Source organism: Aegilops tauschii, chromosome 4 (genome assembly GCF_002575655.3).
Source record: "Aegilops tauschii subsp. strangulata cultivar AL8/78 chromosome 4, Aet v6.0, whole genome shotgun sequence".
Classification (NCBI taxonomy): domain Eukaryota; kingdom Viridiplantae; phylum Streptophyta; class Magnoliopsida; order Poales; family Poaceae; genus Aegilops; species Aegilops tauschii.
In genome coordinates, this window is record NC_053038.3 from 509,127,955 (window position 1) to 509,144,176 (window position 16,222).

The following is a 16,222-nucleotide window of genomic DNA, read 5'->3' on the forward strand; positions in this document are numbered from 1 at the left end:
TCAATTCAGCGGCTGGCGGGCTGTGCTATGCCGTCGCAACCCTTCTCCGGACTTGGTCAGAGAAGGCTGTGTGAGTATCACCATATCTTCCTTCTTCACCACTTAAGGGCTCAACAAAGCTCACATATGTTGACGAATTCAATCAAAAGATAAAGAAGTACGTAGTTCCAAACATATTGACACTCTAGAAGAAATCACCAATCTGTAGCTCTCAAACAGAAAATACTCTTATAGACGGTGATCAACATTGAAGCTTTCTCGCATCTACTACTACATGTAGCTAGCTATATATACCTTGGCCTGGCATATCGCATTCCATCACTCACGGCTAGGCAGCTCTTCCATTTCGCAAGATCGTCAACACCGCGTTACAGAAAATATAGCATCACCTGACATGGCATCCCAAGCCGTCGAGAGCCACCGTGTGGGTGCGGAGATATTCCGCGGCGACGACGCCATGTGCAGGAAGAAGTGCGTGGAGGTGCTGGAGGAGCTGGGCCTCCCCACGGGCCTGCTGCCCCTGGAGGACATGGAGGAGTTTGGGTACAACCGCGCGGCCGGCTTCATGTGGCTGCTGCAGAGGAAGAAGACGGAGCACACGTTCAAGAAGGTGAAGCAGACGGTGTCGTACGCCGGCGAGGTGACGGCCTTCGTGGAGCCGGGAAGGCTGAGGAAGATCGCCGGCGTGAAGACCAAGGAGCTGTTCCTGTGGCTCAGCGTGGTGGAGGTGTATGTTGAGAGCGTGACGGCCCCTGGTAAGGTCACCTTCAAGACCGGCACCGGTCTCTCCGATACCTTTGACGCAGCTGCTTTTGCACTTGGAGAATGAGTAGTTGTGTTGTGCTATATATAGTTGCACAAGTCTGTGCCAGATACTTATAAACCGTTGCGATGCTTGTAAGCTGTCCGTCTTGTTCCTTGCCTGAATGAATAAAAGTGTCCAGTTCCTGCCTGCCTCCTATGCAATTCAGCACTGCGAGACCAAAGGCAAATCCTATTCCCCCGAGCAAATGCACAGCACTGAGGAGCTCTCTGTGCCGGCCAGCTGTTGGGCTGCCGATTTTATTTTCATTTTATATTTCTTTTTCCCATTTTGGTTTTCTTCACAAAAAAAAATATCCTTCCTGTCTTTTTCTTCCCGATTTCTATCGGTTAATTTCATTTCATTTTACACTATTCTTTTTTTCATTATTTTTTTATGTTCGGTATGTTCCCTTTTATTTTTTTTATATTCATGACCTTTTTAAAATACACGACGAACATTTTTTACAGTATGAGCTGAACATTTTTGTGATACAGGACGAACATGTTTCAATACACTATCCACGTTTTCCAAATACTCGACTAACATTTTTTTATTATGTGCAAAATTATTTCAAATACATAACAAAAAAAATTAGATATCAACGAACATTTTTAATACACTATTAAAAATTTTCAAATATGTGATTAACATTTTTTTTAAGTACATGATCAACATTTTTTCAAATACGTCATAAATATTTTTGTAAATATGCGGTGAATTTTTTTCTAAAATTTCTGACGAATATTTTCTCACTCACAAACATGCACATATTTTCATTTCTCGAAGCTGAATTCAAATTATTTATTTATTTATTAATAAAAATTGCAAACTTTTTCTCAACACGTGACATGGCCCCAGCTCTCAAACACTGCGGGGTGCACGTTGGCTCGCTATCCCCCGCCCCTATGCGGGGACTATGAGCTCTGGAGACGAGACCAAAGGTACCACCGTGCTCTTGTTTCGCAAAAAAAAAGACCAAAGGTGTCACCGTGCGATAAATTGGGCTCTAGTTGATCGCGAACGCTGCCGGCAGCAATGGCCGGATGTGCTTGCAGCCACTACCGCCCCCCCAAAAAAGTTGAAGAACGGCAACCTACTTTGGTACCCAGGAATTCCATTCTAACCATAAGGACAACTCTAACGGATTCCCTAAATATAGAGAAGTAAAACGGCAAAGTAAACCTTAGTGGAGTAAACCACTAAGTTTTGGTCGTTTCTAACTGATCCCCTAAACTTAGTGGAGTAAAAAAAGTTCATTTGCATTACATATTCGGCCACCGAAACATATTTCTCTACTTATTTATTCCATTCAACGACATTGGAGTACATAATTCACCAATTCTTCGCCACGAGAACAAGACCAAAGAAAATAAGAACCACAATTAGATATTTTAGAAGATTTTCAACTTCCCTAACTGCTCCCACTAGTTGGACTAATATCTTCTCTATGTCTTCATCCTTGACCTGCAGATTCTCGATCTTCAACACTTCATTCTTCTTCGATTCTAAAGAAGTAGATGTTGCTTCGCATCTAATTTCATCTCTAATCTCATGTCTAGTCTCATCTCTACCCTAATTCTAGCAACGAGTGCACGAACATTTAGTAATTTTCATGCTATCAATAGATCGATGTATTCTTCTTCACAATACCAAAACTTGCATCCATCATTCTACACACATAGATGAGCAACAATTAGCTGCCAAAATTGCGACGAATCCGGTGAAGAACCGAATCAAAACAAGCACATACCCCATCGTTTGTGCATCTGAAGAACATCATCTGGGATGTTGCGGCGTGGTAGAAACTCGGCGCACCACCTGCCGCGAGCAGGCACTATGCCAGCGCCGAGCCCGGGCGACAGTCGGGCGTGTATTTGCCCGCGAACCTTCGATGGGAGAGATTTGAGTGGCTAGAGGAGGAGCCGGTACCTGCATGCGGTGTGGAGGGGTTGTCGGGGATGTGCGGTCCGCTTCTCGACCAATCCATGGCAAGGCGCAGCCCCAGGCGGCCGAAATCGCCAAATCCGGCGGCGATGGCAGCAGCCGCAGATCCACCGCTTTTCTGCCGGCCACGAGACGAGGCGGCGCAAATCCAAGCAGAAGGGGATAGCGGCGGAGCCTACTGAGTGTCCCCGACGGGGGGTGGGAGGGGCAGCGCTGGCACAGTTGCGGTGCTGGACGGGAGGGGGGGGCAGTGAAGAAGAGGTGCGGCTTTTAGTCAGCCGCCGAGTGGCGGAGTAAATATAACGAGATTTTATGGGTGAGGGGTACAATTTTATACCCTTACGACAAATAAGGGATCAGCTAGTCCTGTTTAGAGGAGTAAAACCGCTTTTTATTACTCTAACCGGTTATAAGGGACCGGCTAGTGTTGCCCTAAGACATATAAGTTTCCTAAATCTGAAATCACCACGAGCAGCAGCTCTTGTTTCTTTCTGGGCGGGACACGCAACATGAAGGAGCACCAGTCGCTATGCCCATAGGTGTAGAACCATGGAAGCAATCCCTCTGGATGGCAACAGATAAGGGCTCCTTTGATTCAAAGAAATTTTATAGGATTTCTAGAGGATTGAAATTCTTAGGATTTTCTCCTATGTTGGTCCTTTGATTCATAGGATTGAATCCCGTAGGAACTTTTCCTATGGAATCTTTTGTACTACATTTCATAGGAAATTTAACATCCACTCCAACCTTTTTCTATAGTTTCTTTGTTTTTCCTGTGCCATCAAACACTCATTGCTAATCCTATAGGATTCAAGTGGGCATGCCACTCCAATCCTATACTTTTTCTATTCCTACGTTTTCAAAATCCTACGAATCAAAGAGGCCCTAATGGATTCAGGGAGCTGATTGCAGAAAGGGCAAACTAGAAAATGGACCAGGCCTCCACTTGGAGGCGATCTGATGTAAAGCAACGATTAACACATTACCAACCGACAGTAAAACAGAGATGCTCCGCATAGTGTCTCTCCTCCATGCCAAGGAAAAACATCATGTAGGCCGGTCGGGACGACTAAGCACCGTTTGGTGTAAGTGTCCGTTGGTAAAGATTATTCTCATCAGTTCTGGCAAAGACAAGATCATTGATGAACAGGAGGCAAGTCATCTGAATTCCGTGGCAACGGGTTAAGAATTCAGCAATTGACTGCGTTTTACTGAATGAACATGGCCAGCAAGCACTTTCCTGTTCATCACGGACACATTCTACTGATTATGAACTCTTGCCTCCACGACCGAACGGATCATGGCACCATGGGCCCAACCTAAAGGGTGCAGATCAGGTGCAATTTCCACGGGGCTCCTGTTGTTGACACATCTGTCAGTATCAGAATGAGGCGCCATAGCCATTGCCAACGACACATCTTTTGGTTGCCAGAAAGAGGTTAAGCACTTTCGCAGGGATCAACATCGAGAGCCCCGACCAAGCTCTGATCAGGCCACTTTCTCTGGCCACCACCATCCGATTTCAAGGGCACCATTGAGAAATTTCAAATTGTGTATGCCTCATCCCCCAAGCTCAGTCGGGCGACTCACTTGATCCCAGGCGACTGAGGCAGTAGCCGTCATTTACAATGTTAAAACCCATGGAGGTAGATCCACCGAGAGCATGTGATAGATGGCAATGGACCGTTTTGATTAGAACAACCCGGTGGCTACATTCATGCCTAATTTGGGAATTTTTTCATGCAGGTTCATGTATGAACCTGACTAGTTTGTTTAGCAGGAATGAGAGACCACCCCCCCCCCCACCCCCCCCCCCCCCCCCCCCCCCACCCCATGTCTAGGGAATGCTTCGAGGCTCCTAACATTGGACTTACTTGCACGCAAGGTCGGTATCACGAGCGAGACAGTGGTCGACCTTGGTTCCATTATGCAACACCAATAGGCCTATATTTTGAACCAGCTCGCTAGCTGGTACTCTTGTAAGTTTCAACTCCCCGTCGGCATCAGCAAGGACGTGGATTGTTATTCAGATTAGCTTCTAATCTGACAGCCAAGCAAATTACGAGCACCCGCGGACCGATCGACGTGGAGTACACGTTTAGTCAACGTCTTACGTGGCCAATCATCAAGCGATTGCACAATTACATGGACCTAAACCCACGAAAAAGATTCTTGAGGGGGCTAATCAGAGTTGAGAGAATGAAAAAGATAAGTTATGCATTAACTCTGAATATTTTTTTATGTTTAAGCCTAATAATTAGGTGTACACTCAAGAGTTTTCATAGAGTAGGGGGGCAATAGCCCCCATGAAGCCCCATGATAATGCTCGTACTCCCCTGGAGGCTGTCTTCACCGCTTGCTCGTTTATATTATATTGGGCAGGGTTGCTTAAGGAGGACGACAAGACGAAGTTTCAGGCTGGGGTGAGGAGGCTAACTCAAATAGTTCTTTGATAGTTTTTCAACTGAAAATTTTGTGAATATCTCCCTCTGTAATTGTATGAAATCATCCACACCTTTTCATTTTCCTTTTATCGCTACCATGCATACTTTCTGCACAACATAAATAGTATTCTCTTTGTCCCGAAATAAGTGTCTAAATCAAGGAACCTTATTTTGGGATGGAGGGAGTAACACATAATGCTGGGAAAAACTACATCAAATGTTGAATGGTTCAAGCAATAAATCATGTAGGGTAGAGATAAGGAAATGATAATATGATACCTCGGATTGGTCAAATCGGCGATTTACCTGTGTGTGCCTGAAGATGGAAGAGGACGGCAGTGTGGCGTATTGACTAGCGTCTCGCGATCGGGGGTCTGGGAACTGAAATCGACGAGACAACAAACTGACGATCGGAATTATAGGAGAGGCGGGTAGCCCCTTGGCCTCCGGCGGCGGCGGCGGCCACCTCGTCGGCGGCGCCTTGGGCGCTGCTCTCCTTCTTGAAGGCAGCGTTGAGGTTCACCTCCCCCTCCTCCCCCTTCCCCTGCACCCGGGTGAAAGCCCACAACTTTGGTTTGGGCGGCGGCGGCGCCATAGCGGCGTCGTTACCTTCTTGAAGGCGTCGCTTTGGGTCTGTGGGGAGGCGGGTAGGCTCCTGCGTGCTTCGGGTGCTCCCGGTGGCGGCGTCTTCTCCTTCCGGTGGTGACTCTTCCCATGGATGACCCTGTTCCCTCCTATGGCCGCCGTGCTCTCCCTCGTGTGGTCCTGTCTGTCCGGCGGATCGACGCCCACGGCCTGGGCGAGAGGGGATAGTGGTCCTCTCTTCGGCGACTAGGACGTGACGGTGGTTCTGAGATGGTGGTCGTGGCGAGCTCTGGTTCTTCATGGTGGCCGTGTTGCTCAATCAATGTCGTGCCTTCGTGGGACGCCCCTGGTCCTTGCCTTGCGTCAACGACTTGCTTCAATTGTGGGCGGCAGCTTGTGTTCGATGTTGCTTGCTGGGGTGGTCGTGCCCATTGCCTCCGCCGGCCTGACATATATGTCGAACTTGCTCTGGGGAGCAAGTTCCTCCTTGTCGACGGCGCCGCATCCCTCAAGCCTGTGCGTGAAGACTTGGCCCCGTGGTGGTGGCTTTCAATCTTGTTGGCTTCGGGTGCAAGTCGTTCCCTTTCGACTCCCCTCAAGAACTTAGATCTTCAAGCTGTAGCCTTCTTTTATGTTCGTTGCGTCTGTGCTTTCCTTTCACTCCTTGTATTGGCCGTTTCAGGGTTGCATCCCTGCTTTCTTTTTCTTTCCTTGTTGTTTGGTCTGTTGTCGTTGTAATCCTGGCCGGTTGATGGCTTTATTAATTCAAAACCGGGCTATGCTCGAACCCTGCTCGGGCTCAGGTTGTGCCTTCTCTCTAAAAAAAGAATTATAGGAGAGAGGGAGCGCGAACTCGCCAACATTATGGTGGTTGGCGGCCTGAGATGGGATCGCTGGCTCGGCTAAACGACGAACTGACGATCGTCGGAATTAGGAGAGAGCAAAGTCGCGAACAATATGGTTGTCAGCGGCAGCAGTTGGGGATCGCTAGCTCGCTGCATCTGCGTATGGAATAGCCGAATAGGAAGGACTCGGTCGCTTTCCTTTTTCTACGCAAAGGAATCAATAGCTTTTTTTACAACCTCGCAAAGCTTTATTATGTCGTCACAATGTTTACAGGGACGAATAAAATGCCATTGCGCTGGCTTAACCGAACATGACGGCCAGCACTCAGAGTTAAAGCATGCTTTGCTAAGTTGTGAGCATCAAAATTTGAGCTGCTAGACTGATGAACTACGTTACAAGAAATAAAAGAAGAAGCTTGTAACTCGATCTCCCTGACCACTGGTCCGTGTGCCGCAGTACTCCTCCTGCCGATCTCAGAAGCCACACCCTTGCAATCTGTAGCGGCCTGCACCTTTGATATGTTTAAATCTGCCGCAAGATCAAGGCCTTCTCTTACCGCCAAAGATTCTAGTGTAGCAGGATTTGTAATATGTTTGAAGATAAGAGTCGAAGCCCCGAGAGAACTACCATCTTGGTCCCTGCAGATTGCCGCAACAGCTCCATATCGGCTCCCGCGTCCAACAGCCGCATCCACGTCCAGCTTTGCATATCCTTCAGGAGGAGCGATCCAGGCCGGGTGGTGCGGGGTTTCACCCCCTGATCCTGCTCTCGTTGGGGCTATGACCTGAAATTCAAATATATAGGAGTTGATGAACCCATGCGTCGTTTGGGGCGACTTAAACAGGCCTTCATACAATGCTTTCCATCTTGCTCCCCACATGGCCCATAGTGATACTGAGAATGTTATAAAATCATCAGGTTTTAAAGCTCCCATCATCGCGAATAACCACAACTTGGGGCACACTTGTTGTTGAGAACTCAGCTGGTCCAGAATGGCCTCCGAAGAAAGCGCCCAAGTGCATCGCACCATCGGACAGTTCAGCAGTGCATGTCTCCAAGAGTCGGGTGACCCGCACAGCCTGCATGCCCCTGTCGTCGCCATGTTCCTCCTGCATAACACGTCACCCGAGGGTATAGAGTGGCGAGCAAGTCGCCATAGAAAAACCTTGATTTTGCTTGGTACCTCAACCTTCCAGATGGCTTTCCATTCCTTGCTATACCCCTCACTGGTAGATGGCGTCTCTCGTTCTTCAAGCCATCCTTCTCTATCATATTTAGTCTGAACTAGCATGCGGTATGCAGACCCTACTGAAAAATTTCCCCGAGGTTCTTCTCCCCAGGACTAGAAATCATCGATTCGTCTTGTGCATAGAGGTATTTTCAGGATTTCTTCCGCATCGAACTCAGTGAACACTGCTCGAATCATCCCCTCTCTCCATGAGGCCGTAGCCGTCTCAATAAGCTCCGACACCATTTGTGGTGGGGCTGGAACCAACGACGTGATTGGTCTCTTGTAGCTTGCTCGTGGGATCCAGTTATGGTCCCAGATCCTGGTAGAGGCTCTGTCACCAATACTTCTAATCACACCTTGAGCCAACACATCTCTACCCTCTAAAATCGCACGCCAAATCTGAGACGGATGCGACCCCAATTCTGCTTGAAGTAGTGATACTTCTGGATAGTAAGCAGCCTTCAGCAGCCTCGCACTCAATGATTCGGTCTCATTCAATAGTTTCCACGCCTGTCTCGAGAGCAATGCTAAGTTGAAAATCTCCAAGTCCCTAAACCCCATTCCTCCCATGTGCTTTGGTTTAGTCATGATATCCCACGCTACCCAAGCTGGTTTGTGTTTCCCCCTTCTGCTGCCCCACCAGAACTGACGAATCATAGATGTGATATTGTCACAAAGTCCCCTTGGCAGCCTGAAACAAGACATGGAGAATACTGGTATTGCTTGTGCTACTGATTTAATGAGGATTTCCTTCTCTGCCGCCGACAAAAGCTTCTGCATCCACCCTTTCACTTTCTCCCAAACTCTATCACGCAAGTATTTAAATGTGCCATTGTTTGACTGACCCACATCTGTCGGCATTCCAAGATATCGTTCATTGAGGGACTCATTATGAATGTTCAAATGGGTTTTCACTCCGTCTCTAATTCCCTGTGGGCATCCTTTACTGAAGAAAATTGATGATTTTTCAGTATTTATTTTCTGATCCGAAGCATTGCAATATATATTCAGTAGGTTTGGAACTCTGTCTGCAACCTCAACACTAGCCTTGAAAAGCAAGAAGCTATCATCCGCAAATAAAAGGTGGTTCGCGGCCGGGGCCGTTGGCGCCACTTTAATACCTGTGAGTAAGGATGACTGAGAACTAGATTTCAGGAGGCACGAAAGGCCCTCTGCTGCGATAAAAAATAGGTAAGGTGAGATAGGATCTCCCTGCCGAATACCTCTTGATGGATAAAAACGCTCGAGTCTTTCTCCATTAAACAACACCGAAAAAGAAACTGAAGAAACCATAGCCATTACTGTGTCAATCCAACTTGTTGCAAACCCCAATTTCTCCATTATAGCCTTCAAATAAGACCACTCCAACCTATCATAGGCCTTCATCATATCCAGCTTCAAAGCACAGAAGCTGTTATTTTTTGACCTGCTTCTCTTCATAAAATGTAAGCATTCATAGGCACATATTATGTTATCTGTGATTAGTCTGCCTGGCACAAACGCAGATCGCTCCTCTGAGACGATGTCCGGTAGAACAAGCTTTAGTCTGTTTGCAACTACCTTCGATGCAATCTTATAGAGCATATTGGATAAGCTAATCGGTCTGAACTGTGAGAGAAGGTTGGGATTAGTCACCTTGGGGATCAGCACTAACACTGTGTCATTGATACACTCCGGGCTCTCCTCCCCTTTAACAATTCTGAGAACCATTTTCGTCACATCCTCTCCGCATACATCCCAATGCTTCTGATAGAACAAGGCAGGGAAGCCATCTGGGCCAGGTGCTTTTGTGGGAAACATCTAAAAAAGCGATGTCTTTACCTCATCGCTAGTGTAAGGTGCACACAAATCTGCATTCATGGCATCGGTCGCCTTTCTAGGTACATGATCAATAACCTGCTGTATTCCTTGCACTCCTTCTGACGTATACAGATTCTGGTAAAAAGCATTCGCCATTGCCCTCAATTCAGCCGGATCATCCACCAGATGCAAACTGAGCCATCCATGGAGCATTGGCCAGCGCACGATCTAGTCTGCATCTAGTATATGTCCCTCCAACCACTCTCTTTTCAAATGTCCAAGGCCTGCCTTTGTATCCGATGTCAAGCAGCATGCATATATCAACTGTTTCCTTGAAAGCTTGTATTTGAGTATTACTCCTCATCCCAATTCCGACATGTTCACTTGCGCGTAAAACCTCGTTGAAGTCCCCTATGCACAACCAGGGTAGAGAGCTAGATGTGCTGATGTTCTTTAGAACATCCCAAGTCCGATATCTCAGGTGTGTTTGAGCCTCGTCATATACACACGTCATTCTCCAAGCATCATGACCTTCTTCCTCTACAGACACATCCAGATGATAACAAGAATAACCCAAAATATCAATCTTTATTTCATTGTTCCAAAAGAGACCAATTCCACCACTTCTGCCTTCGCTATCAACGGCATACGCATTATCATATCCCAAAGTGCCAGCTAAATTCTCTACCCTAGATCCTCCTATCTGAGTTTCAACAATACATAAAAGGGTAGGGGCAAGCTTCCTCGCAAAATCGCGAAGTTCTTGGACTGTCGCGGTGTTGCCCACACCACGGCAGTTCCAACAGAAAGTACTCATTGGGCCCGGCGGCGGTCCTCGAAGGAGCCCGCCAAGTTCTTCACCGGGATGCTTGAGCTGTCCCTTTCATCACCTTCTGTCCTTGAACGCTTCGGGTCTCTGATCGGGGGAGGACTGACCATGCCAGCGCCCACCGGGACGATGGCGAGTGCTAACGCATTTTGCTCTCCCTTCTGCTTTTCCTTCAACAAATCGCTTTTTCCTGAGTCCTCCCTGTCAGCCCTCTTCCTACTTGGGTCATCCACAGACATATCATCCATGCTTGGTTGCAGCCCAGCTACATAATCCTCATCATTCCCGAAGTCTTCCTCATCATCTCTTGGTGTCCCTCTGTTTCCTCCACCACGGCCGCCTTGCCGTCCTCCACGGCGACCTCTGTCACCTCCAGGGCCTCCTCCTCGCCTCATGGACCACGTGGCGCAGAGATCCTGGGCCATGCCCATCGGCCTTTTTTTCTTAGCACAAGCAGTATGACCGTAGCCTACCCGCTGCATAGCATACATCTGGGAGGGGACCCGGGGCGGCCGCCCCCTGCCCCCCTCACAGGGCCAGCCCTGGCACTGGCTTGATGTCCATGTCAGTACCGACGTATAGAATCAACATCCAATGTGGTTTAGACTAGTGTAGGGAACGTAAGTGATTTGATTTGCGGGCATGTTTTGTGGTTATTTCCCTGATATAAAATTCGAAATTCTTAGATCATCTACACCTTCAAAAACAAAACTGATACGAGCATTTTGGGTATTAGAGGTGAGAGATCTTTATTTTCTCTTGGAAATTTTGAGATTTTGATCAAGTGGGCAAAGGAGGATGAAATGGCAGAAACGATGCACATCATGTGAGCTTCCGTGCGTTTGATCTTGGATGAATAATGCATGACTACTTTGGAATCAGATAATGCTTTGACATATTACAATGTGAGACGAGCTATATAGAGTGTGCATTGGTGCTCTCTTACGATAACTAATAATGGAAAACACACAACTCGAGGAAAAACTATCATTTTGAACTGCACATAAATGGAACAGAAAATGTTGAGAACGAATTAGAAACAAACATGCACATGAGATGCTTGTGCTCAAAGCTTCATCTTCCCAAAGTCATAGAGACTTGCCTATGGTTTCCGACTACAAATAAATTGATTCGGTTGCATGTTTTTGGGCATAAGTTGCTCCACACGCTTATGATTTAAGACTCTCAATGTGGCATCTTGTGCTATCACAGGGGCAGGATCTCAGAGTTTCGATGTTTTGAGATCTGAATCATCTGGAAAGGGTCTATTTATTGATGGTGTTTCTGCACAGAGGGGTGAAGATTTTTGTAGGCTAGAGAGCGTGATGTCGATGGGAACTGTAGCGGAGATAATGTGGGGGCCAGTCCATCTGGATTGAAATGAAGTGATCTAATAACTGGCTAATGGGATCGATACAATACGGCTAATGTGGCGAATGGGTTTCTGCAACAACAGTACTCTCACACATCCTTTTCTCCACTCCCACCTCTACTTTATGGCGTAATCCTATTTGGCACTCCTGACTTGTCTTGTTCGAGCCGACTAGAGAGGGGGATTGGTTGCTATAAGAATGACACTCTTGCACATGTGCTCAGCTCTTCCCTGTCGGATGTATCATTTGGGCGGGATTTCATTGGTCTCCATCTTATGTTATGGTCTCATCTCTTAACCCATTTGTATTCAGTTAACCTGGCATAAAGACGGGTTGCCGGAATCTAATTACATCAAGGTCCTTCACAGTTGACTCTATGTATCATGCTCTTATGCAGTCAGAGATCCCAATGCAAAAAGAAAAATCGGAAATGAAAAATACAACTAAAAGTCAAGATCTTCATGTGGTATCTTTGGAGAAGAGTTGTGCTAACTAAAGGCAACCTCGTCCTCAATTGGCATGGAAGCCAGAAGTGTAGTATTTTTACTTATGATGAGACAATCAGAGACCTCTTCTTCCTATGTAAGTTCACACGTTCTACGTGGCTAGCAATCCAAATAGCATCCAATTTATATCCTCCCTCAAGTGTTGTCAATATATATGTAGTCATTGACTTGATGGAATACCATATAGGTTTAGCACGCTTATAAGTGTCTGAGCATCTGTCTTATTATGGTCGCTTTAGTTTTATAGGAAACGATATTGTGTTTAATACCGAAAAAGGGTTTTCCCCCGCTTTGTATACAAAACAACCAACCGATACATCCAACGATAGGTGCTGGGGCGGAAGCAGCACAGTCACGCCCAAAAGAAAAGAAAGAGAAAATACAAGAGAAACTAATGCCAACAACGGCGGATCGGCAGAAAAACGAAGAAGCCTCGTGGCCGCCGCACCCACCGGAGATCGCCCACCAAGCTCCGAGCCTCCGAAGCGCCTGTACCAATCAGCACCTCCAAGAAGGGACGCGGCGATGGCGACGCTGCTGCCAAGAGTCCCCCCCGGTACGCTGTGAGGAGAGAGGAAGGGTAGCCCCGACGCCCTTCAGGAAGGTCGGGCGGTACCCACAAGTGCCATCGCGTCAGTGTCGGCCAAGCCAACAGGGATTTCTCCCGATCCCAACCTCCACCTCAGGGACTCCAGAGCTCGCCACCAAACAGACCCTCACCCTGCGCCAACCCGGTCACGAAGCTTCTCACGCCGTCTCACCACGGCACCGTGAAGCATGGTCCGCACAAAAGGAGGAGAGGAGCCGGGACTAGGGCAGCCGCACCGTCGGCACGAGGGAGGGCCCCACCTCCACCGTCGAAGACAGTAGCTGACCGGACGCAATAGCAGGAACATACCAGGCCCGTGGCCGCACAGGCCCGGCCGGGATCTCCGAGGCCCGTAAAGTTCCCGCCTTCGCGCTGCAGCCGGCACGCCATCGACGCCGCCGCCCCTGTCCAAGCCGCTCCCCTGCCTCCCTGCACAGAGAGCCACCAAGTGGAAGCACCACCACCACGTGTGCCGCCGGCCACCACCACCAGGTCGCCGGACCGCCACCGGCCGAGCCGCACCACCACCGCACGCCCGCGACGGAGAGGAACCAACGCAGCCGCCGGGGGCCCGAAGCCGGACCCCAGCCGCCGCCCATGCCGCCCGCAGCCCGCGCCGCCTGCCGGACGGAACCGGCCGCCACGGCGAGGCGCACACCACCCGCAGCCGGCCACGCCGCGCCACGCCCGCCAGGAGGCGCGCGCCGCCACGCCGCGGTGCCCCGCGTCAGCACCGCGCCCGCACCCGAAGAAGCGGCCCGCGCCGCCCCGTCGCGCCGGGGGAAGAGCAGGCCCCCCCGCCGCCGGCGCCGGTCGGGCTTCGCCCGGTTGAGCCCCCTGGCAGCGGCAAGGGAGGAGGGAGGAGGGGGGAGGCTCGCGGCGAGCGGATCTGGAGGCCCTCGCCGGCCGCCTCGCGGGTGGCAGCGCGGGGAGGGAAACCTAGCGCGGGCGCCTGATGCCCGTAGTAATCCGTGCGTCTCATTGTGTTTAATAGAAAATTATCTTCAGGTATTTAGGGCATCCATTGTATGCACTAGCTTCGTACATGGGATGTGCTCACTAAACATTGTTCCAACTGCTCTTCAAGGTGGTGTGTACGTGGTTGAAGTGAGTGGCCAGGTTTTTGCTCAATATGGGTGACAACATTATCTCCGGATCGTTCCACCACCTCCTTTGACTATGCATAATCGGTTTCATATGACTTTATTGTTGGATACTCATTTAGGAAACAAAATCGTCCGTACAGCCCTAAAGCGCTTTCCAGGCGACGCAAGGGGCTAAACCTACGGTCGCCCCAGCCAACCATGACGTGGATCCTCCTCCCGCCGCTGTCGCCGGCTTGCGCCTCAGTGGCTACGGGCCCTACTACCAAACGGTGGTGGGGTCTTCTCGATGGTGATGGTCGCATTATGTGGGGCGACGGCGGCTTGGAACATGAAATTCATGGTGACGTGTTGCGGTCCTCTCCCCATGCGGCAAATGACGTATGGGTGGTGACCTAGCCCACAGCTGCGACGGTGGTAGTCTGGGGCGTGGCAGCGCTGCTCAGCCATGTCCGATCTGGGCATGCATGGACCTCCTGCAGGCGCTGCCAGTGGGTTCTCTAGTTCTGGCAATGTCGTCCCTTGGGGGTCCACGGGCCTGGGAGATCTCTCTCCGATGAGGTGGTAGTCGGTGGTAATGTGCTCCGCCGTCGGTGTTGGTCGTTGTCGTTACAACTCTGGTGTGTGACGGCGACCTGCCCGCGGATTGCGCTGGCCATCGAAAGATCTTCGCGGGGGTTTCCCTCTCCAGATCCGGTTTCACTTCGTGACACCTTGACACAGAGGGATGGTTGCGCAGCGGTGGCTATCGCACATCACATGTAGCTGCTGGGATTACAGAAAGGTGGTGGCGACAACACCTGAGTAGCATTGATGGTGGTGCTACTTGGGCACCTGGTCTTGAGCTCCGGGTGAAAGCCTAGGTCTAATCCGAGTTGGTTATATCTGGCAATAACGATGTTTTTATGTTGTTAGCTTGTTGATTGCTTGGATATGTCTGGACTGATTCTTCAGGATGAAAACTTAGAATCTGCTTTTGGGTGGTTGGATCCGCGAGCGGTGCTTGAGCGTCGCTCCCTTCCCGAAGGCGTTAATGTCAAAGAACCTCGTCGAAAAAATTCACCCTTGGTCAAAAAATGTGACTTCATGGTTGTCAATATGTCCTTTTCTTTATTTGTGTCAGACTCTTGGTTTAGTCCTTGTGCATCTTATCTATGGAGAGGTCAGGTGTGCCTCATTTTGCATTATATATCCTCTTGATACTGAATTTTAAGCTAATAAAAATTGACCGGAAAGTAAACACAAATGAAAAAGATGGAAATCACGCAACGCTTATTTCTTCTTCATACTGTATTTCTTACATATGTTTACGAAACGGTCCTGGCAAATCTCCAGACAGAGAATGAGCCCCACAAGTACACAATCGTTAGTGCGGCAGCTGTTGGGAAATCGCTATCAAGGGAACGCTTTGAGCTCCTAACTTTGGACTTACACGCACGCAAGATCGCCATCAAGGGAATGCTTTGAGCGACGTAGCGGCCCGGCCTAGCCTTTGGCTCCATTACGCAACACCGACGGACTATCTTCTGAACCCTAGCACTCTCTTTTAAATTTCAACCTCCGGTTGGCATCAGACTGCATGGAGATTAGCTGTTCAGATTAGTTTTTTTAACCTGACAGCCGAGCAAATTAAGCCTCTACACTACATCCATTTGCACATGCGCCCGCTTAGTCAGAGTCCTACGTGGCCAATCATCAAGTGATTGCACAATTACATGAACCTAACCCACCTAGTAGCATACATTCCTTATCCTGTTTAGCTATGCACTTATGCTTCTCCACCGTCAAATGATTAGGCATCTCTGTCGGAGCGAGTTTGTGGCTGTTTAGCTGCGTATGTCCTCGTTGTCAACTACTCCTATATATATTAGTGCTAGTATATAGTCTGTTCCCCTAAATGTCGTGCCTTCTACAACCAGAAAACATGGTCTTGTCTCCTGAAGGAGTTCATGACTGCATAGAAAAAGCGAACATCCACTAAAGTGTTATTGTCATGGAGTTTGGAGGCAGCTTCTGGAAGTTGGGTCGATAGCCAAATTTCAGGTTAACTGCATTGCGTGTACGGCATTCGACATGGAACAGTTTAGGTCTCCTTTGGTTCAAAGGAAGAGCGGAGAAAACACATAGAAATGGATTTTTTTTTTCCTATGATGGCAGTATTCAAGCC

General features: G+C 48.9%; 1 protein-coding gene across 1 annotated transcript; it reads left to right on the top strand.

The window, feature by feature from the left end:
- The first annotated feature begins 342 nt into the window (after positions 1-342).
- On the top strand, positions 343-1,119 carry LOC109756783 (uncharacterized). The gene has a single exon (XM_020315616.4). The coding sequence runs from the start codon at positions 395-397 to the stop codon at positions 827-829; it is 435 nt and encodes a 144-aa protein (XP_020171205.1). The 5' UTR covers positions 343-394; the 3' UTR covers positions 830-1,119.
- The last annotated feature ends 15,103 nt before the right edge of the window (positions 1,120-16,222 follow it).